This window comes from Monodon monoceros, unplaced genomic scaffold (assembly GCF_005190385.1).
Source record: "Monodon monoceros isolate NGI ecotype Baffin Bay Population unplaced genomic scaffold, NGI_Narwhal_1 Super_Scaffold_20, whole genome shotgun sequence".
Classification (NCBI taxonomy): Eukaryota; Metazoa; Chordata; class Mammalia; order Artiodactyla; family Monodontidae; genus Monodon; species Monodon monoceros.
In genome coordinates this window covers 31,637,230-31,660,748 of record NW_021703777.1, presented here as the reverse complement: position 1 = coordinate 31,660,748, position 23,519 = coordinate 31,637,230, and the positions used below count along the sequence as shown (strand labels likewise).

At 36.3% G+C, this 23,519-nt stretch overlaps 1 protein-coding gene across 7 annotated transcripts in view; it reads right to left on the bottom strand.

Moving 5' to 3' along the window:
* The window catches only part of ARFIP1 (ADP ribosylation factor interacting protein 1), a 128,175-nt gene that overhangs the window by 49,921 nt on the left and 54,735 nt on the right, over positions 1-23,519 (bottom strand). For 5 of the 7 annotated variants that reach the window (XM_029235340.1, XM_029235341.1, XM_029235337.1 and 2 more), the window contains 3 exons: positions 14,074-14,182; positions 8,483-8,578; positions 6,822-6,934 (listed from right to left, as the gene is read on the bottom strand). In XM_029235340.1, the coding sequence (XP_029091173.1) occupies positions 6,822-6,934; positions 8,483-8,578; positions 14,074-14,182 (318 nt within the window). The remainder of the gene's footprint in view (positions 1-6,821; positions 6,935-8,482; positions 8,579-14,073; positions 14,183-23,519) is intronic. The other 2 variants (XM_029235342.1, XM_029235339.1) reach the window with 1 other exon arrangement.

Here is a 23,519-nt window from a genome sequence, read left to right as displayed (position 1 = left end):
AAATCATGAATATCAGATCAGAAATAAATGAAAAAGAAAAGAAGGAAATGATAGCAAAGATCAATAAAACTAAAAGCTGGTTCTTTGAGAAGATAAACAAAATTGATAAACCATTAGCCAGACTCATCAAGAAGAAAAGGGAGAAGACTCAAATCCATAGGATTAGAAATGAAAAAGCAGAACTGCCACTGCAGAAATACAAAAGATCATGAGAGATTACTACAAGCAACTCTATGTCAATAAAATGGACAACCTGGAAGAAATGGACAAATTCTTAGAAATGCACAACATACCAAGACTCAACCAGGAAGAAATAGAAATTATAAACAGACCAATTATAAGCACTGAAATTGAAACTGTGATTTAAAATCTTCCAACAAACAAAAGCCCAAGACCAGATGGCTTCACAGGCAAGTTCTATCAAACATTTAGAGAAGAGCTAACACCTATCCTTCTCAAACTCTTCCAAAATATAGCAGAGGGAGGAACACTCCCAAACTCATTCTACGAGGCCACCGTCACCCTGATACGAAAACCAGACAAAGATGTCACAAAGAAAGAAAACTACAGGCCAATATCACTGATGAACACAGATACAAAAATCCTAAACAAAATACTAGCAAACAGAATCCAACAGCACATTAAAAGGATCATACACCATGATCAAGTGGGGTTTATTCCAGGAATGCAAGGATTCTTCAATATATGCAAATCAATCAATGTGATACACCATATTAACAAACTGAAGGAGAAAAACCATACGATCATCTCAATAGATGCAGAGAAAGTTTTCGACAAAATTCAACACCAATTTATGATAAAAACCCTGCAGAAAGTAGGCATAGAGGGAACTTTCCTCAACATAATACAGGCCATATATGACAAACCCACAGCCAACATCGTCCTCAATGGTGAAAAACTGAAACCATTTCCATTAAGATCAGGAACAAGACAAGGTTGCCCACTCTCACCACTCTTATTCAACATAGTTTTGGAAGTTTTAGCCACAGCAATCAGAGAAGACAAAGAAATAAAAGGAATGCAAATCGGAAAAGAAGAAGCAAAGCTGTCACTGTTTGCAGATGACATGATACTATACATAGAGAATCCCAAAGATGCTACCAGAAAATTACTAGAGCTAATCAATCAATTTGGTAAAGTAGCAGGATACAAAATTAATGCACATAAATATCTGGCATTCCTACATATTAATAATGAAAAATCTGAAAATGAAATTAAGAAAACACTCCCATTTACCATTGCAACAAAAAGAATAAAATATCTAGGAATAAACCTACGTAAGGAGACAAACGACCTGTATGCAGAAAATTATAAGACACTGATGAAAGAAATTAAAGATGATACAAATAGATGGAGAGATATACCATGTTCTTGGATTGCAAGAATCAACACTGTGAAAATGACTCTACTACCCAAAGCAATCTACAGATTTAATGCAATCTCTATCAAAATACCACTGGCATTTTTCACAGAAGTAGAACAAAAAATTTCACAATTTGTATGGAAACACAAAAGACCCCGAATAGCCAAAGCAATCTTGAGAATGAAAAATGGAGCTGGAGGAATCAGGCTCCCTGACTTCAGACTATACCACAAAGCTACAGTAACCAAGACAGTATGGTACTGGCACAAAAACAGAAATACAGATCAATGGAAGAGGACAGAAAGCCCAGAGATAAACCCACGCACATATGGTCACCTTATTTTTGATAAAGGAGGCAAGAATATACAGTGGAGAAAAGACAGCCTCTTCAGTAAGTGGTGCTGGGAAAACTGGACAGGTACATGTAAAATATGAGATTAGAACATTCCCTAACACCATACACAAAAATAAGCTCAAAATGCATTAAAGACCTAAATGTAAGGCCAGAAACTATCAAACTCTTAGAGGAAAACATAGGCAGAACACTCTGACATAAATCACAGCAAGATTCTTTTTGACCCACCTCCTAGAGAAATGGAAATAAAAACAAAAATAAACAAATGGGACCTAATGAAACTTCAAAGCTTTTGCACAGCAAAGGAAACCATAAACAAGACCAAAAGACAACCCTCAGAATGGGAGAAAATATTTGCAAATGAAGCAACTGACAAAGGATTAATCTCCAAAATTTACAAGCAGCTCATGAAGCTCAATATCAAAAAAACAAACAACCCAATCCAAAAATGGGCAGAAGATGTAAACAGACATTTCTCCAAAGAAGACATACAGATTGTCAACAAACACATGAAAGGATGCTCAACATCACTAATCATTAGAGAAATGAAAATCAAAACTACAATGTGGTATCACCTCACACCAGTCAGAATAGCCATCATCAAAAAATCTACAAACGAGAAATGCTGGAGAGGGTGTGGAGAAAAGGGAACCCTCTTGCACTGCTGGTGGGACTGTAAGTTGATACTGCCACTATGGAGAACAGTATGGAGGTTCCTTAAAAAACTAAAAATAGAACTACCATATGACCCAGCAATCCCACTACTGGGCATATACCCTGAGAAAAACATAATTCAAAAAGAGTCATGTACCACAATGTTCATTGCAGCTCTATTTACAATAGCCAGAACACTGAAGCAACCTAAGTGTCCATCAACAGATGAATGGGTAAAGAAGATGTGGCACATATATACAATGGAATATTACTCAGCCATAAAAAGAAAGGAAATTGAGTTATTTGTAGTGAGGTGGATGGACCTAGAGTCTGTCATACAGAGTGAAGTAAGTCAGAAAGAGAAAAACAAATACCGTATGCTAACACATATATACGGAATCTAAAAAAAAAAATGGTTCTGAAGAACCTAGGGGCAGGACAGGAATAAAGACACAGACGTAGAAAATGGACTTGAGGACATGGGGAGGGGTAAGCGTAAGCTGGGAAGAAGTGAGAGAGCTGCACTGACATATATACACTGCCAAATGTAAGATAGATAGCTAGTGGGAAGCAGCCGCATAGCACACAGAGATGACCTCGTTGCTTTGTGACCACCTAGAGGGGTGGGAGGGAGACACAAGAGGGAGGGGATATGGGCATATATGTACATGTATTGCTGATTCACTTGTTATACAGCAGAAACTAACACAACAATGTAAAGCAATTATACTCCAATAAAGATGTTAAAAAAAAAAGAAAAAAACGAATTCATTTTGAAAATAATAGGACAAATGGAACAAAATTAAAGGGGCAGGAAGAAGCAAAAGTAAATTATTGTTCTACATAGATCTCCTACTTGGGGGAAGATAATATAATGATAAACAGTGTATAAAATACCGTAAATCACCACCATATAGGTCATGAATTTACAAGATAGTCACTGGGTACTACTAGTATTTAAATAGCACCAGAGCTTTTGTATAATGCAAAAAAAAAAAAAAAAGGAATAAAACAATTTAAGTACAAGGAAAAGAATAATTTCATGGCAGCAACTGATAGATATTACATTAAAAGAGTTATTAAGAGTGAAGGATAGGGAAAAAGGGAGCATAAAAGGAAATACTAGAAATTGAACAGGGGAGACAGATCAAGAAGTAAATAAAGAAGGTAATACGATAAGAAAAATGGGAATGAAAGTTTTAAAGATACTGGCTTTAAGACAACAAATATTAACTTGATAAAGGTGTGAATACTGGTGGCACATTCTTAAAACATTTTTAAGAAACATTTAATGTTTAGAAAAGATGCCAAACAGGTCTGAATGCTGAAACAGAGATTATTCTTAAAAAAATAAGATGGACTTCTAAAAGGACCCTAGTTAACACTAGGAAAATACAAAGAAAAAAAAAAAATGATAAACCAGAGTTCATTATTCACAACTGTTCTTGCAGATGAGAATAAATAAGAAAATAAATAAATTTTGTATTCAAAGTGTGTGAATAAAATCAGGTAGATTAAAATAATATTTAAGGGACTCCTCTGGTGGTGCAGTCGTTAAGAATCTTCCTGCCAATACAGGGGACATGGGTTCGAGCCCTGGTCCGGGAAGATCCCACATGCTGCAGAGCAACTAAGTCCATGTGCCATAACTACTGAGCCTGCACTCTAGATCCCACGAGCCACAACTGCTGAAGCCCGCGTGCCACAACTACTGAAGCCTGCGCACCTAGAGCCTGTGGCTCCACAACAAGAGAAGCCACCGCAATGAGAAGCCCGTGCATGCTCATGAAGTGTAGCCCCTGCTCGCTGCAACTAGAAAAAGCCTGCGCGCAGCCATGAAGACCCAACACAGCTATAAATGAGTAAATAAATTAATAATAATAATATTTAAGAAGATAGGTTCAAGGCCTAAACTTAAAATCACTCCTATTACATATTTGGTTTTAATCACCAGACTGCTCTTGGAGCCAAAATTAACAACCAGTAAAGGAGGTGCTAATATTCTCTTTTAGGAAAAGCCTTAAAGTGTTTGCTAGAGAACAGAAACAGGCAGAAGAAATTAAAGTTAGAAATCATGTAGGAACTGAAGTCCAAGAAAGAAAGGATCAAAGCCATAGCCAGAATCAAGGTCCTCAAGAGTATGATGGATAACAAGCAAAGTCCTAATTCACCCAAATCAGAATCAATACTTGAAGGATTATCCAAATGACAACGAATGTCCTATATCAGCTCACAATTTGGACCAAAAAGGTCAAAAAGCCACAAGAATAGAGCATCGTATGTCAGCCCAGACACACTGGGCTACAAACTTCATAAAATCATGTAATCACTTTCTCTCTTTTGACTTAGACTGAGATATCCAAACTTTTCTAATGAAAAAAAGTTTCAGCTAAAAATAAAGTGATGACTCTGAAGAGAATAACTCTTTCACATAGTACTATGCCATGTGTACACATTATGAAGACTGGTCATTTTTATTAACAGAAAGTCTGAATGTGGTATGTTAATGTAGAGATAACTGGAATCTTAATGATTCAACTCAGATTATTGAAGAGGTAAAAGACAGAAGAAAAGGAATACATGATAAACACACACATATAGGAAAAAAAAAGATAAAGAACAAGGAAAACACAAACTAAATGACATAAGAGAGGAAGGCTAAAATGAGAAAAATTTAATTTGGTAATCTGTAAAATTACTAGGATTTAGTTCAGAAATAAGGCCTGTATTCTTTAGGCTCCAAATGTGTGGATAGAGAATGCCAATGGTTAGAGTCAAATTTCAGGAATAAATGAACAAAGGAATGGCTGAACAGAATTTAATAAATAAATGAATGGAGCTCAGTCTGGTATGAAAGATAAACAAGTGGAATGAAAGGGAGCATGAAGGGGAATTCCAAGCAGTAGGCAAATACAGCCCTGTGAACAAAGTAGTAGAGGTGTGAGAAAGCACAGCTTGTTTAGGAAATATCTGGATAATCTGGTATGGATCACTGGATCCCTGGGTGAAGAGAAGAGCAGCAGGAGATGAAGTTGGAAAGGTAGATGGGGTCAGATTCATGCTGTTCTAAAGACAATGGGGATCGAGTGAAGGATTTTAAGCAGAATGAACCATGTCAGGCAGAGCAGAATATGTAGGCTAAGAGAATTTGTCAAGAAGCTACTACAGTAATGTGAGAGAGTAATCATATGGCTGTGAAGGGTGAGATGGAGACGAGGGTATAAAGTCAAAGAATATTAAAGACGCAGAATCCATTTAATAATTAACTAGATACGTGGAATCAGCGAGAAGATGAAGTAGACATTTGAATATTTGGTTGAACTGTTGTGATATGAGGGAATACAATGGGAAAAACAATACATGGAATGAGAGAATCCATGTCCTTGAGAACAAAAGGGGCAATGAGTAAACAGAATGTCCTGAGTGGGAACAGTTTCGCAGGCATCCACTGATGCCTTTTTGACGGCTACCACTGGCATTTCTCAGTTCTACACTGACATGAACTAAATACTTTTTTGGAAAGATTCATGTAGCAGTTTCAGGGCACTTTTACCAACTTAAGAATACCTGTACTTTTGTAGAAAACTGCAGATCATACTTTAAAAATACTAACTGAAAGAATAAATTCGCTTTTGTATTACTCTTTAGAAGACACATAAGAGACTCCGTATAAAAATACAGACAATTCCCGACTTACAAACCACTAGGCCCACTACCAATTCACAAATACAGCCAGTGTTAAGGCTAATGCTCTAACTTGAACTGCTAGGGCTTTCACCCACTTAACTATTCTATGAATTCTACCATCTTGTCCCTGTTAAGATTTGAAGGTACTAAGTGGATTTGGGGCTTATCTATTTGTAATACATCAAATATAGTATAGATTAAATAATTTGCTTATTTGTTTTATGAGAACATAAAAAAATAACAATTACTCTGAAACAATACAACTAACAACAATAAACTTCTGAAATCCAACTCATTTGCTGTGTGCACAGTTAGTGCTTAGTTATTACAATAAATCAGAGAATTCCAAACTTTGGAAAACTAATATACCTCTTTTGACATTCAGCTGCTATAAAGTATCAAAAACCTGCAGATTGTGACAAACATATCTAGAGCAGCTCTGTATACAGCTAAATGTGCTCCCTCCCAGGCACTGTACTTCTTCTTCAACTATGTGTTATCCGTCAATTAGTAAGAACTTTAGTAGCTTTTTTTTAAACTCTTGCTACTGACTTTTTAAAATACATTTATGCCAAGATCAATAAGACAAAATACTTCATTTTCTAATTGTATATTTATGTTTAAATAGCATTATTCTTTCCTATATATTCATATAATTGCAAAATAATAATTTGAATAACATACAAATGAAAATTCTTAGAGCCAGATAGGGTACAAAATTTTTTTAAAAAAATTACAAACCTTGTAGGTATTTAGACTCCATTTTCTAACAAGTTCTAACTTTTCCATTGCAGGATTTTTAGTTTCATCTGCTAGAATAACTGGTCCACCTTTTGTCTGCGTTCTCTGGCCACCTATAAGATTAGAACAAAAGATAAAAATGCAAACCAGATAAAGACAAGTAGAAAGAAAACAAAACACTGATGCTGTTCAAATTAAACTACTTATGCGTTTAAAGAAATAAAAAAGTCCCCACAAGGTGAAGGACTAGAACTTCCTGGAATCATTTTGAGGATAATTTCCTAACACTTAAAAAAATATATTTCTGAGGTTTGTCCACCTTCTTAAAAACAAATCCTGCAACCGGCCTTCTTCTCTAAATACATTGCTGTTTACTTCAAGAAAAATAAATTTTCCACAATTAATCTTATAACCTAATGATTCTAAAAAAAACTGTCAGTGAAAATCTGAAAGGCCACGCACTCTTCACAGTGATCTCCTTTCACTATACTACATAGAAGAGAGCAACAATAGAATGTTACTGTAATTTTGGAGGATTTAAAAACACTATAATTTTAAAGTCATTAAAAAATATCTTACCACTAGTATAAGAGGCTGTGTTATAACAAGACCTAGACTGTACTTCGTTTTTTCTCAAGAGAACCCCCCACTTCCCAAAAAAGCCATAATTAATACAGGCAGTATAAAGCCCTGATAATGCATTGCTCCAACAATCAAGAAATTATGACATAAAAGCAACTCTACAACTATATAGTTCCTAATAGTAAAATATTTTTCGTAGAAGAAAATTTTTTTTTTTATTTTTGCGTTATGCGGGCCTCTCACTGTTGTGGCCTCTCCCGTTGCGGAGCACAGGCTCCGGACGCGCAGGCTTAGCAGCCATGGCTCACGGGGCCCAGCCGCTCCGCGGCATGTGGGATCTTCCCGGACTGGGGCACGAACCCGTGTCCCCTGCATCGGCAGGCGGCCTCTCAACCACTGCACCACCAGGGAAGCCCAGAAGAAAGTATTTAATAAACATGTGTGATGCTAATGACTTGGGATAGAAACTTCATAATAGTTTTAAAATAACAATGAGAAGAAGACAAGAGAAAATGTTTTATAAAATGGCTGTAAAAGGTTACAGTCAGCAAAAATTTCTTTTCTCACTCCTCTAGCCAGCCCAGCCTTTACCACAGCTTTACCACAATCTAAGAAAGAGAACAGCATACAAAATCAAACACATTTAAGAATTTACAAAATTCTCACAGAAACAAAATATTAACATTTCATGTAAAAAGAAATACAAAGTTTATTTTTTCCCTGTTTTTATAGTCCAGCAATATTAAAGTGCAGAGCAGTTTAGGATCAAATAAGTAAACCAACATTTTCCAGAGCAAAGAGAGGATGATTTAAAATGAATCAATTTTACAGTGTTTTTTAATCGTAAGGTAAATTAAATTTCGGGTTTGAAATAGAGCCTAATAAACTTTGAAAAGCCAGAAAGATAAGCTATGGCTAGAAAGATTATTTTCCTTATTGTTAAAAAAAAAAAAAGTAGCCACCAAAACAGCCAGAATAACACACACCTAAGAATATAAAGCAAGTGATAAGAAACTGAGTGAATTAGTTTAGTTTCAGCAGTAGCAAGAAGGGCTTTATCCAATCAGTGCAGTGAATACCTGCAGGAACAATTAAATCACTTCCTTGTTGAGCCAGTCGACTAGCTGCCACCCTGCTAGGAGACATAACAGATGGCAGTGGTGGTGCTGGGGAACCTGAAAAGGGCAGACATTTCACTGTGAAAATCCTTTTCTTCCTCCACATACTTACATTTTGAATATAGGTGTACTGACATTTTCTTTAAGATATTCAAAAGCTAGGATTAAAAGCTAGAATTAATATACTGGTTTTCTTGCAGAAATGGACTAATAATAAATGGATGCTACCAGACTGAGTTCTTAGTTTCCAAATCAATTAAAAGAATGTGATTAGAGTCCCACAGCTGAATGATTTAAAGCTTAAGTAAATATTTTATCACTTGCTACTCTAACATAGGGAGGAAAGCTCTTCAAGTAGAAATCCAAAGGCACGTAACACTGTATCAAATTTAAAATTAAAATGCATAGAAATGTGAATGAATCACAGCCTTCACAGAAATTGCAGCCAACATTTTCATATCATATATCAAATATCACATAGTGTAGGTCACTGCTACTCACAGTATGGATGCAAGGGGTCTCCATCAATTATGTCACCTGGAAGCTCACCAGAAATGCAAAACTCAGGCCCTGCCACAAATCTACTGAACCAGAATCTGCATTTTCACAAGATCCTCAGGTGATCTGCATGTTTTTTTTAAGCTTTAGAAGTGCTAATACAGAGTGTTATTCCGATTAATCATAAGCATTACTTCTGAAGCTTTTAAAACATACCTGAGACACTCCATAAAATCTTCTGATTATCAGTGAAACAGGTATCTATCTGTAGGGCTTTTTTTTTCCTTTTTGCCAGGTTTATCTTTTTTATTCGATTGATTTTTAGTTTTCATTTATTTATTAGGTAAATAAAAATTGTATATATTTAAGGTGTACAAAGTGATGTTTTGATATATGTATACATTGTGAAATGATTACATCCATCACCTCACATAGTTACCTCTTTTGTGTGTGTGGTGAAAAAACTTGAGATCTATTCTCTTAGCAGATTTCAAGTATACTTTATTATTAACTATAGTCACCATGCTGCACATTAGGCAACTGTAGTTTTTTAAAAGCTACTTAGGCTATTCTCAAACACAACTAAGCTTGAGAACCAGAGGAAAGAACACAATTTCTGAGTGAAACACAACTGAGTTTTAAATTCTAACTCTGGGCTTGAAATTCTGGCTCTATTTAACCACATAGTATCAATATTTTAGTATCAGTAATTTGCCAGTAACACCCTGGCAAATTACTTAAGGTCTCTGAGCCTCAGTTACCTATAAAATAAGAAAAACTGACTACCCAACATTGTTGTTAATGGCCAGCATTAAACTAAGAAAACTCTCTGGCATTAAACTAAAGAAAATTAGCTTCAACTGATTTCTTTATTTTAAATTCTAAAGGCTATATATCTTTAGGGAAGTGATAATTAAAAAGAAGTTGAAAAAATTATTAACATCCTTCCACATTTAGCTGAGTATATTTTAATGTTTATAAGATAATTTTATTTCAACTACACTCTTTCCCAGTTCTCTAAAAAACACATAATGTATCAAAATTTATAATTAAAATTTTCTAATAAGAATCAACGTCAACTTTCTCATATCCCAGATATACTAAGTTCTGATCAGAAACAGCCACCAGGTTTAATAATATGAAAACCTTAATCTGGACTGGATCTAATGTTAAAATCCAAACATGCAATAGATCTAAATAGGCTGGTGCTACCTTTCAAAGTAAGAGATACCTGTCTTTTAAAAAAAAAAAATCTGTTGAGCCATAAAATTTAAAACTGGAAGGGGACTTCCTTGGTGGTCCAGTGGTTAAGACTGTGCGCTCCCAATGCAGAGGTCACGGGTTCAACCCCTGGTCAGGGAACTAAGATCCCACATGCCGCTCGGCCAAAACAAACAAACAGAAAAACAAAACAAGAAAATTGGAAGGGACAACGGAAACCAACTAGTCTGACATTAAACTACAGGAGAAATGAGGTGCAGAGAGGTTAAAACTGCTTCTTATTAGAGACTCAGATGTTCCAAATCCACACCATAATGTCTCCATTATTAAATTCAATACAGAAAACACGAATCCATAAATTACTTGTTGAGTTGGAAGGCATTTAATGTTATCCAGTTCAATCACCATTTTAAACAAAGACTATCTCTACTATCCAAGGCACAAGGGTTTCTATTATATGAGGAAGTGTTAAATAAAAGAGGACTACTGTAGTTCCATTTCTTGATGATCCCAGGAACAGAGCTCTGTTGTTCTGGTTATCACTGTTTATTAATCTTACATAAGAGATAATCCCATGACATAACATGAGATATGTATAATATATGTAACAAATGATACAGAACTTTCCAAACTAAAGTAGCAAAAGACATGGTGCTGAGGTAAGTGTGTACCTTCAACTGTTTGCTCAAGGGTAATTATTCTCTGTATCTTCAACCCTTTAAACCACTAATTTAGACTCAATTAGTTACTAAAATCATTCACAATAAATAAGTAAATCATTCCAACAAAAAATAATTCTTAAAACTCTATGTTTTTGCTAATTGACTAAATTTGGGGAGTTTGCTCTGTTTTCTCTTAACAGCAGAAATCTAGGAATATGAATATGTGTATGCAATGATCAAAACCCCATTAAAACAAAACTCAGATACCAAGTATACCTCACTCTTATGAGTTGATTTATTCATGATTTCTACTATTATTGATTCTACAGTGTATTTGCTGGGCAGATTTCAGTATTTCTTGTTGTTAGGCTGAATTTAAGTATCATTTCTTCTAAATTTGCTCTAGAGATGGAAAAGTCAATGGTAATAAGTCATTTAAAGTTATCATTCAGTCATTTCTCCAGAGAGCTAACATAGCCCCAACTCCTAACATTTTTTCATAACACCTATTTCCTAAATTTTAAACATGAGAAAATCATGCTCATTCCAATTTATCTATGTATGTCTTCAAATAAGGGCACTTAAGGCTTCCCTGGTGGTGCAGTGGTTAAGAATCCGCCTGCCAATGCAGGGGACACGGGTTCGAGCCCTGCACTGGGAAGATCCCACATGCTGCGGAGCAACTAAGCCCGTGCGCCACAACTACTGAGCCTGCGCTCTAGAGCCCGCGAGCCACAACTACTGAGCCCGTGTGCCTAGAGCCCGTGCTCTGCAACAAGAGAAGCCACCACAATGAGAAGCCTGCACACCGCAATGAAGAGTAGCCCCCGCTTGCCGCAGGTAGAGAAAGCCTGCGCGCAGCAACAAAGACCCAACGTAGCCAAAAATAAATAAATAAAATAAATAAATTTATAAAAAACAAAACAGAACAAAAACAAGGGCACTTAAAACAACTACAACTTTCCAATAAATGCTCAGCTAATCTGAGTATGGCAGAATGATTATCTTTTTCATATACTGATAAACAACGCAGTTTGTGTTAAAAAGTGTTTTACAAAGTCAATTCAAAGAGACGTAAATTACCGCCATTATCATGAAACATTTTTTATTCCAATTTGAAGGATTAGGATGGATCTACAAGCAAGTGAAAGTGACTGGCATTTTCACACTCATGCACAGCAGGTTGCAATGGCCAGCTGATTTCGATTATTGTATAATACTATTCTGATTAAGGGGGAAAGAATAAAACCAAACACCAGCTAAACAATTTCACTGAAAATACTTAGAATATCTTAATTGTAAAAGTTTTTTTTTTTTAATTCTATGTTGACATTTAAATTTGGAAATTGGTGACTGGTACAAAAATGATGTCACATTATGCAAAGTAAGCCTTATATCTTTAAGCACTCATAATTTTAGGCAATCAGTCAACCTTTTCATATTCAAAGTTATCCCCTAGATAATAACACCACAATGCTATGCAATGACTATGGAGATACTGACATGTATGCTCCCTTTCTATATCTTTATTTTTCTGAACATAAGAATGAAAAACGAAAAAAAAATAATGTCAGTAGGTAGCCCACTCATTTTACAGCCTAGAGCAGAGGATATTATACTGGGTTATCCTAAATGCCTATTTCCGGGATCCATTTAACAAAGAATATATTTCAAAATACAGGTTTTAAAAAACATATTTATTTATTCATTTGGCTGCATTGGGTCTTAGCTGCAGCACATGGGCTCTTCTTTGCTGTGTGTGGGATCTTTAGTTGCAGCATGCAGGATCTTTAGTTGCAGCATGTGGAATCTAGTTCCCCGACCAGGGATCAAACCCAGGCCCCCCTGCATTGGGATCGCAGAGTCTTAACCACTGGACCACCAGGGAAATCCCAAAATATAAGTTGTTTCTGACTGAAGTATTGACCATTAGTATAATAAAAATATAGAATACTATTATCTGCAAGAGGGCTAAGGATTACAAAGGCATGGAGATATCTTTTTTATTTTGTGAAATTATAATGCAATATTAAAATTAAAATTCTTCATTGAACATCAACTATTACTACTTTAACTACAGCTCTGTCGAGAAAACGATCCATTTTCACGTCCAAATTTCCACATGATTTTACTTTCTTTCACTTGTGTGAAAATGAAAGAATACCTAAAAAATGTTATTATAGGCAAGAGCATTAAAAAAGGAAGCATTTTACTTTATATTAAAAATAGACATATGTACATGGGATGTGTGCAGAAAAGAGCTAACATAGTAGGTCTAACTACTTATCCTTAAAAAGACCAGCTTATAGAAGATTGGCCCTTGGCTGGCATATGAGAACTTTAATTTTGGGGTGATTCCCTCCATTCCCAAAATGGTAAGACTTGCTCACTATGCCTAAACTGTTTATACAATGTGGTTTACGCTTTTCTTCTGGGAGTCTGGAATCTGGGCACGTGCTCACAGAGGGTGCCTATGTGAGCAAGCAATCTCCAGTAAAAACTCTGGGCATTGAGGCTCTCATTACCTTCCCTAGTTAGCAACATTTCACATCTGTTGTCACAGCTCTGCTGGGGGAATTAAGCATGTCCTGTGTGACCGAACCGGGAAAAGATCCTTGCAAGCTTATGCCCAGTTTCCCTAGACTTCGCCTCAGGCATCCTTTGCCTTTGCTAACTGTGCTCGGTATACTTTTGCTGTAATAAACATAGCCTAGAGTCTGACTATAGACTGAGTCCTGTTAGTCCTCTTAGGAAATTACTGAGTCTGAGGGTGGTCTTGGAGACCTCCTACACAGCATGTATAGTAAGAAAAATAAAAGTTTCATTTTCCTAATTGCTATGAAACAGGAAATATGTATTTATACAAATCAATATTGACCTATAAATTTCGTGGTTACCCCTAAAATAATTTAAATATGCATTCTTGACATAATGTTTGAGTTTTTATTTCAGTATTTTAAAACCAATTCTTAAGTAATAATCAGTGCAGTTATGCACATTGATCTATTTATATAGAGATGACTACTAAACAATTCTTAAATTATTTAAATTGAAGAGAAAAAGGATTATGTTTATAATCAGTGTTTTATCACGGAATTAAAGGGCTCAACCCTCATACTTTATTAATAAAGGCTCCACCCCAGCCATCTTTAAAAATAATGGGTTCCTTACCTTGAAATGCTCCTGCTTCAATAACCCCCTCTTTGGTACTTTCAAAGCCATGAGATGTGATTTGGGTTTCTGAGAGACCAAGTCCAGCTGGTAATGAACGCTTCAAATCCTTAGCAACATTTAAATGAAAGAGAAAATCTTGTAAAAAATCTCACATCACATAACATTTCAGCATAACTATGTCCTTTTAATCCACCTTAGACTGCTTTTTCTCTCTACTATGTAGTATTCCCTTATGCTGTCACAGTGTTCTGTAATGACGTATAATCAGCGGCAAACTCAGTAAGATTTGCTATTAAGAGGCACAGTGTATATCAAATACAAAATGCTTTCATCATTTTAGAACTAAGCATCAGGCAGGTGTTAAAATTCAATTTCAAATTTCTAATCCACTGATACGTCAGGAAAATCATTTTAAAGAGTAGAATTAAGATTAAAAAGTCAAGTCTAACATTAAAAAACTCACTGATGTCTAATATAATCATGATGAGCCTGGCTAATGTTCAGTATAAACAAATCATTCATTTGCAAAATTAAACTTCCCTTTGATTTCCAGGTTAGCTAAGTAAACAGGGCTTCTCTCACTTCAGTCAGGGTGAGATAAAGGTTGAGGTAAAGAAAATTTCTTGTTATTTAGATTTATATTAAACCAACCTATAATATAAATTATATTAGCCAACCTAACTGCAATTTAGCTTTTAATGGTAATAAATATAATATTTGACATTCAGTCTTATAGTAAAAGAAAAGAGAAAAAGCCACGAAACACAAATTTCCAATTAGAAGTCCTTTCTGTCCTCTGACTTGGATATGAGGAATTACCCAATTTTCATAATCAGAGTCTATGAATGGATCCTACTGGTTTTTCACAACAATGACAAGTTAGTGATGCACTAAAAGATAAACGTCTTTGAAGTCCTTTCTTAATACTCTATTCCACCACATATATTGTACAGTTATCATTTGAAACTCCTGCAGCCTTCACACTGAACTCTCTATTCTGCTTACCCTGTTTTATTTTTCTCACAGCAGTTATCATTAAGTAGCTAGTGATAAATAAATATAATTTATTTATTATATTCAATAAATATTTGTTGGATGAATAAATAAATGAATTTGTTGAATAAACTAAAGGACTTATGACAACACCATATAGATTAAGAAGTTGATACAGCAATAGGCTTATTTTAAAACTTAATTTAATGAGTATCTGCTTATTCTTACTATGTTAGACTTGCTGGGCAAAGAAAAAGATAACATAAGGTACAGTACTTGCCTCACCGGAGAGACAACATACACAAACATTAATATAAAAGTTGAACTTGGTGCCAAAGTAAAGACAATAAGTATCAGAGGAATTCACAATAGGGACTAAGTCCATGAAAATCCAAATAGGAAAAGAGAAAGTACTGCTTGAGCTGTGGTACAGAAAGGATTTATTGAATCAACATTTAATGAGCACCAAGTTATGACAGCCAGTCCTCTAGAAACTACAGATAAGCACTGTAGGAAACAGATGGTCTCTGCCCATCAGACTCATGTGAGGTATAGGGGAAGGAGGAGATGGACAGTAAATAAATGTATCTCAGGTAATAAGAAGTGCTGTAGTAAGTACAGTTGATCCTTGAAAAACACAGGTTTGAACTGCATCCCCTTATATGCTGATTTTTTTCAATAAATATGCTTGTACTACAGTACTACAAGATCGGAGGTGGTTGACTCCTCAGATGCCGAATCGTGGATAAGGAGGGCCAAAGGAAAAGTTACACAAAAATTTGCCTGTGGGGAGGGTGGGCACCCAACCCATTGTTCAAGGGTAAACAGTAATAAATTGTAAGTGTGTTTGTTATTTTTTTAAGGCAGGATAAGAGGGATACAGAGTGACAGGCAAAGGGTGCTACTTTAGATGGGATATTCAGGGAAGGTCTCTCTGAAGAGGTAAGATGTGGGCAGAATTCTGAACAAAATGAGGGAGTGAGCCATTTACATATGATCAGTTTGTCAATTTCTACAAAAAAAAGCCAGCTGGGATCTTGATAGAGACTGTGTTGAATCTGATCAATTTAGGGAGACTCCCATCTTAACAAATTAAGTCTTCTGATCCATGAACGTGAGATGTCCTTCCATTTATTTAGATCTTTTTTAACTTCTTTCCTCAATGTCCTATAGTTTTTAGGGTACAAGTTTTGCACATATTCCTGAGTATTTTCTTATTTTTGATGCTACTGTAAATGCAACTGTTTTCTTAAATTTATTTTTGGATTATTTATTCCTAGAGTTTAGAAATAAAATTGAGCTTTGCATATTGCTCTTCTATCCTTCAACTATGCTGAACTTATTATTTTTAAAATGTTTTTTTGTGTGTGGATTCCTTAGGATTTTCTATATACAAGGTTATGTTGTCTGCAAATAGAGACAGTTTTACCTCTTCCTTTCCAATCTGTATGCCTTTTATGTGTATAGTTATTCTTTATATATTATACATATTGTATCAACACTCTTTTATATCCAATATTTGATAAAAACATTAAAAAAGTGGTAAAACCAATGTACACTTAACATTTAGAGTTTTTCATTAGCAAGACCAAAAAGATCAAAGGCAAACTTTCTGTTGGATAATCCAATGGAGACGATATGTCTACTCCAAAAGAGAAAACTAATTAACATTAGTTTTACCAGGGACATTTCTTTGAATTGGCCTGTAAAAAAAAAAGTACCCACTCCAATGATTTGTTATAAGCAAAGCTATGACATAATTTTTTAAAAAAATTTAAGGATCTCACTGCTAATCATTATGAGGACAAACAAAAACTAATAAACATAAAATAAAAGCACAATAACATAATAGTAAATACAAGTAAGCTGAAAGATTCTTGCTTTCTTCACCCTAATTAGAGCTCCCCGTGAAACCACCTTTTGAATTTTGTATGGCAAACCTTAAAAATGTTTATCAACAGCAAAGACTCTAAAATCACTTTTTAAAGTTTGTGATAGTCTCATCAAGTATCAACTATTACTAGAAACATGAAAGACCTGGAAAGATAATTCAGATGGCCTCATTTGAATACTACTTTCCTATCAATGTTTAGTGGCTATGTGATCCTGGGTAAGTACTTAAAAACGTTTTAGCTCCTGTTAGCTCAGCTGTAAAAAGAGGATCAAAATTATCCCAGAGTACTACTACAATTAGACGAGATAATATGGGCGAGATACCCAGTACATATTTTTAGGCACTCAGTTAAGCTGGCCATCCCTCTCCCCTACTACAATCATCTTTACAACTAATTAGTGCTATCACTAATAATTACAATAGCAAACATTTCTTGAGCACTTACTATGTGCCAGGGATTGTTCTAAGCACTTTATGTACAGACAGTCTTCACTCTACCTGACAGGGCAAGATCAAGATCATAAAAATGACCAAGCAAGTAGAAACTGTGCGAAGTGGTTAATGGGAAAAACTGATTATTCCATTACCTTCAAAAATTCTTGTCAAAACTTTAAAAAACTCTTTCCTTGCTTATGTTGTTAAGTTAGCCTTCACTATGTTCTTCTGGCTCAGATCTAGAGTCTCTCAAACCGTGGCAGTGTCAACATGCCTGTGGGCCAGTTATTTCTTCCACAACTCTGTTTAGGTTTATTTTTCTTTTCGCCACACTGCGGGGCACATGGATCTTAGTTCCCCTACCAGGGATTAAACCCACGCCCCTGCAGTGGAATTTCGAAGTCCTAACCGCTGGACCGCCAGCCAGGGAAGTCCCATTTAGGTTTTGTTGGGGTATTTTTTTTTTAAATAAATGTATTTATTTTTGGCTTCGTTGGGTCTTCGCTGCTGTGCGCGGGCTTTCTCTAGTTGCAGCGAGCGGGGGCTACTCTTCGTTGCTGAGCGTGAGCTTCTCATTGTGGTCACTTCTCTTGTTACAGAGCACGGGCTCTAGGCGCACGGGCTTCAGTAGTTGCGGCACATGGGCTCAGTAGTTGTGGCTTCTGGGCTCTAGAGCACAGGCTCAGTAGTTGTAGCACATGGGTTTAGTTGCTCCTCGGCATGTGGGATCTTCCTGGACCAAGGCTCAAACCCGTGTCCCCTGCTTTGGCAAGCGGATTCTTAACCACTGTGCCCCCAAGGAAGTTCCCCATTTAGGTATTTTTTTGCAGGGGGCGCTGAGTTTGGTCTTCGTTGCTGCATGCGGGCTTTCTCTAGTTGAAGTCAGCAGGGGCTACTTTTCGTTGAGGTGCACAGGCTTTTCACTGTGGTGGTTTCTCTTGTTGTAGAGCATGGGCTCTAGGCGCACGGGCTTCAGTAGTTGTGGCTCGCTGGCTCTAGAGCACAGGCTCAGTAGTTGTGGCTCGTGGGCTCTAGAGCACAGGCTCAGTAGTTGTGGTGCACGGGCTTAGCTGTTCCACGGCATGTGGGATCTTCCCAGACCAGGGCTCGAACCCGTGTCCCCTGCATTGGCAGGTGGATTCTTAATCACTGCGTCACCAGGGAAGCCCCCCCACCCCCGTTTAGGTTTGGTTTGAATTTATGTTATCACTTTTCATTTCTTTGCTGCACTTCTATCTTTGTTTACCCACTCCCTTTTGATTATCCACTTCTGTAAAGTGCCACATGGGTTTATGACCAGGAGACAAGGTGATAACAGAACCACATGATTTGCTGTCTGTGTATGAAATGAATAACAGATACAGTGACCAGTCACCAAGAGACTTTGAAAGTGATGTGATTACTCAATAATCATGATATGCATCGTCATTCACATGGTGATTTTTGAACTTAAGTGCTAGCAGTGAAGTTTATACTTTATACAACTACAGTTAATACACTGTGGTGAGAGAAATCTGAGCTGTGTTGTTCGGGACAGATATTATTTAATTAACCAAAATTAATGCATTTTGGAACTATACAAAGCAAGAACTGCCTAATATTATCTCATTTAGTAGTACTATCACTACTATTTTACAGATGAGAAAACAGGAACACAGAAATAGGACTAAGCTTCAAGACACACTATTAACTGTAATGTATAGTAAATGTAAACAGACACAAGCAATTTGTTAGAGACTCAATTTATTTTAGCTAGTATGTTTTCTTAAAAAATTATTTTAAAAATATCTTTTAAAAATCATTGCAGAATCTGCTCACTAGTTTAAACACACTAATGCAAATATATTCTCAACTTGTAATTTCCTACTGGTACAAAACAGAAAACAACTTTCATTCCATTTCACTTATTTCCTAATGTCACGTAAAACCTCTTGTCACAGGACAATATCCTTTTCATCTGTGTATTGTTTTGGAGAGCACTTAGAATTAAAAAGAAAACACTCTTTACACTCAGTTTTATTTACTTCTTATTTTTAAACCAAATCTCTGAGTCTGTTCATTTTGCTAAATAAATGATCTTTACCTTCCCAGTTTATTTTTTAATATACTAACGTACTAAATCAATGGTTTCCAGTTTTAAATATTACTGACACTTTTATTCATATTTACATAAAACCAGATAATTTTTTCTCTCTAAAAGACAAATACATCACTTACAAAATAAATAATGTCAAAGCACCAAGATATTTCTTAAACTCTGTGAGTTTGGTTATTAAGGTCAATTATTTATAGAGTGGTTTCCCTGGATATTGCTTTGCTCCAAGTCTTGACAGCTTTTTAGCTCTCCTTAAGGAAAAAAGTATCAAAGACAGCTCTCAAAATATGAGGGTGAAAAACCATAAACAACATACAAATGGCACAGAGGTCCAGGAGAGTTGTGTTTGCTGTATTCTTAGAACTTAACTGAAAGAACATTATTCATTTGAATCATCTGTCCTGTCACAAAATATTGTGTGAATTCCCAGAAAAGAGATATAGTAGTAGTAGCTGGGAAGAGGGGAGCAAGTAACAGGTTAAATAGGGAATTTGATGGATACCTCTCATTCCCTAAGTTTTTAAGAAGTTAAGGGATGCTTCCATCTTGTCATGCATGGCCTCTGGAAGAAACAACTTCTAGCTGTCTGAGGATATTACATTTCGCTCAAACCTCTCCCAATGGTCTCCCAAGGGTCCTTTACTCAACAAACAAAAGTTCTTCTAGAAAAAAACCTCGTGTCCTTTATGTAAAACAGCTGTAAAATCTGAAAAACACTAAGGCCTTCCTTTGCTTAAACTCTTACTAGCAGAAGGAGCCTAACCAAAAGTGGTACAAATAGATCCATTCAGATTGTGAACAGAATTACCATTTTGATAGCGGTCTGGCAGTTAAGTTGCTTTGTATAGCAACACAAAATGATATGCGCTATGAGAGGAATGCATGACTTGTAAGAAAACACTCAGTATTTTATGAGCTTGTTGACTGCTTTCTGTAAAATACACATTCTCTAAGTAATATAATTTAGCCTCATAGTTCACAAAAACTTTAAAATGTATCTTTACATAACCCTAAAACTTTTAGTGTCTCAGTTGTAAGGTTGTGCCTAGCTTAGTAACTTTTAAAATATATGTTACTGCATTTACTCCTATAGTTTCCAGAATATATTTGAGAGACAATGAGCCCATTTATAACCAACAATGTAAAATCCCTAGTTTGCATTTTTATGTCGCTCACATTCAACTCAACGTTTAAGACTTTGCAAAGTCATGCTTAACAATTGCACAATAAAATGGAATAAACCTGAAGTTAATTTTCTATTCAAGCTACTAGGATAATACTGGAGTATTTAACAGTTTTAAAAAATAAATCTTCAAACAATTAAAATAAAATATAATGCTTTTGGCAAAAAAGTTTCATGTATAGTTTAAGTTCTTTTCAGAGGATACAAGATAATACTTGTAGTTACAGCTTCCATAAAGCTGTGAAGGGATGTTCATTTTCAACCAAAATAACTTGCTTCCATTTGCATATTTTAACAGAGGTAAGAATAAGAATGAGGTTAAAAATGTAACTTTATAATTTAGCATAGTAATCTACTTTTGAACTGAAGTTAGAGCAAAATTAACAATTAAAGAACACCAAATGTTCAGCAAATTTGCTTTAAAATACACATGCTTTGGGGATTCCCTGGTGGCGCAGTGGTTAAGCATCCCGTCTGTCAATGCAGGGGACACGGGTTTGAGTCCTGGTCCGGGAAGATCCCACATGCCGCGGAGCAACTAAGCCCGTGCGCCACAACTACTGAGCCTGCGCTCTAGAGCCCGCGTGTCACAACTACTGAAGCCCGTGTGCCTAGAGCCCATGCTCCACAAGAGAAGCCACTGCAATGAGAAGCCCGCCTACCGCAATGAAGAGTAGCCCCCACTCGCTGCAACTAAAAGAAAGCCCGTGCGCAGCAATGAGGACCCAACCCAGCCAAAAATAAAATAAATTAATTAATTTTAAAAAATACACATGCTCAGTAAGATGCACAACGCTACAGTATATAAGTAGAACTAGAGATTTTAAGCTTGGTGCTTTGTGACCACCTAGAGGGGTGGGAGGGAGGCTCAAGAGGGAGGAGATATGGGGATATATGTATAGCTGATTCACTTTGTTATAAAGCAGAAACTAACACACCACTGTAAAGCAATTATATTCCAATAAAGATGTTAAAAAAAATTAGAGATTTATTAATGAATTCTCCCCTTTAACTCAGAGAGAGGAGGAGAAATCTTTTAAAAAGGAGGAATTCGCAAAGCATGCATTGTAACCACCAACAATCTGTAAGGATTCTCCAAGTATTCCACAAACTACACGAACTCTCTTCTCCCTAGTTCCCTTACGCTATATTTTCCCAGTTTTCCTCCTATCTGCATCTTTAAAAATGGCTTGGTGTTCTTTCCTGGCTCTAGTTTCCCTCCAAGAGCAAAGTCCGAAGTCTCACTTCCCTTATTCCCATGGTGACCTGAAGAATCTGTCTCCCTTGTCTTTAGTCTTGTCAGCCCTGAAATTCATTCTTTGTACAGTAGGCAGAGACAACTTTCTAAAATGAGAATGTGATGAGGCACTTCAGTTTTTACTCATTTTAGTGGTCCTCCATTGCTTTTTAGGTAAAGTCCAAACTCCTCCACACGGTTTTGAGGTTTTACAGGACCTCATCCCTACTTACTCTCCAACCTCATTTCTCACACATCTGCCCCCACTTTCCCCACTCCAACAATAACGAATTTTCAATTCTACTGTCTCGCAACTTTTCAGGTCTTTCTAGTTGCCTCTGATGGGACCATTCTTTACTCTTCTTCATCGGGTTGGCTCATCCTTTAGATTCAGCTTGGATAGCACTTCCTCAGGTAATCTTCCCATACTTGTTCGTACCCGTTATCAGCTCATGCTATACTGGGCTTAGCATATCACTTCTCACACAGCATTGACATTATTTGTCTACATTCTCTCTCCTGAAGACGGTAAGCTCCCTAAGACCATCTATTTTGTTCCTCTTTGGTACTCCTAGTATTTAGCAGATATAATACTAATACTTCATTTAATTTTCTCAATTTAAACACCTTATCTCATTCTTCAAAATGGATAAAACCTTCCACAGCATCTACATAATATAATTTTAAAAGAAACAAATCGAAAATTTTATGTTAAATATTCTATAAACTTTGGTAATTTAAAACCCCCTTTTGTTGTTTTAACAGTTAGCTGCTTATAAGGAGTATCTGCCAGAAGCAAAGCTGTTATTCAACAGACCTCCACATTCCTAATTCTGCTGTAAACATACTGCAACATCCTTAACCTCCTCACAGTGTCCTCTCTGACACTCTACAATTATCTTGAGTCAAAGTGGCCTATTCTCCAACATTGTTTATCAAGCAGGTAGAGGGAGGGTCAGCATTTTCTCAGCTCTCCACTTCCTAACTACCAGTTCTCAAACTTTGGTTTGGGTAAGAATCACCTGAGAAAACTACTAAAAATGCAGGTTCTTCTTAGCTGCCTGTTGTAATTCTGGTTAAGTTGAAGTGTGGAGCCCAGGAGTCAGAATTTCAAACAAGTTAAGTGAGGTGGCTCTGATGTAGGTAACCCTCTGTCTACACTCTGAGGAACTCTGCTGTAGTGTGCAGTGCTGACTCCCACCTCACTGCCCTTGCGGGCCGCCCCACCTACCGACCCTCCATCACCCACCCACCTTCTTTCCGGTCAGTCCCCTCAATAATGAGGGCTTTGGCATATCCAGGTCTTCTGCTCTATCCCCAACTTTTACCATTATCCTGGGTGTTCCCAACGTTTTGGGCACGCTTTCAGGGAATGACTCTATGTTCAGTTTGCAATTACTTCCAAAGTGATATGTAAGGTGTCTAAGCTGAGTTTTACAGCTCATCAAAAACATACTCTACTAATGGCACGGTATGTAGTCTGTTGCTTTATTTTTTTTTAATACAAACTGTGAAATACTTAAAATGAAATAAAATCTATTGCATGAGCCTGCCTACCTATGTTGATGCAGAATGATGGGTTGTAGTAATAACCATCTGTAAAGAT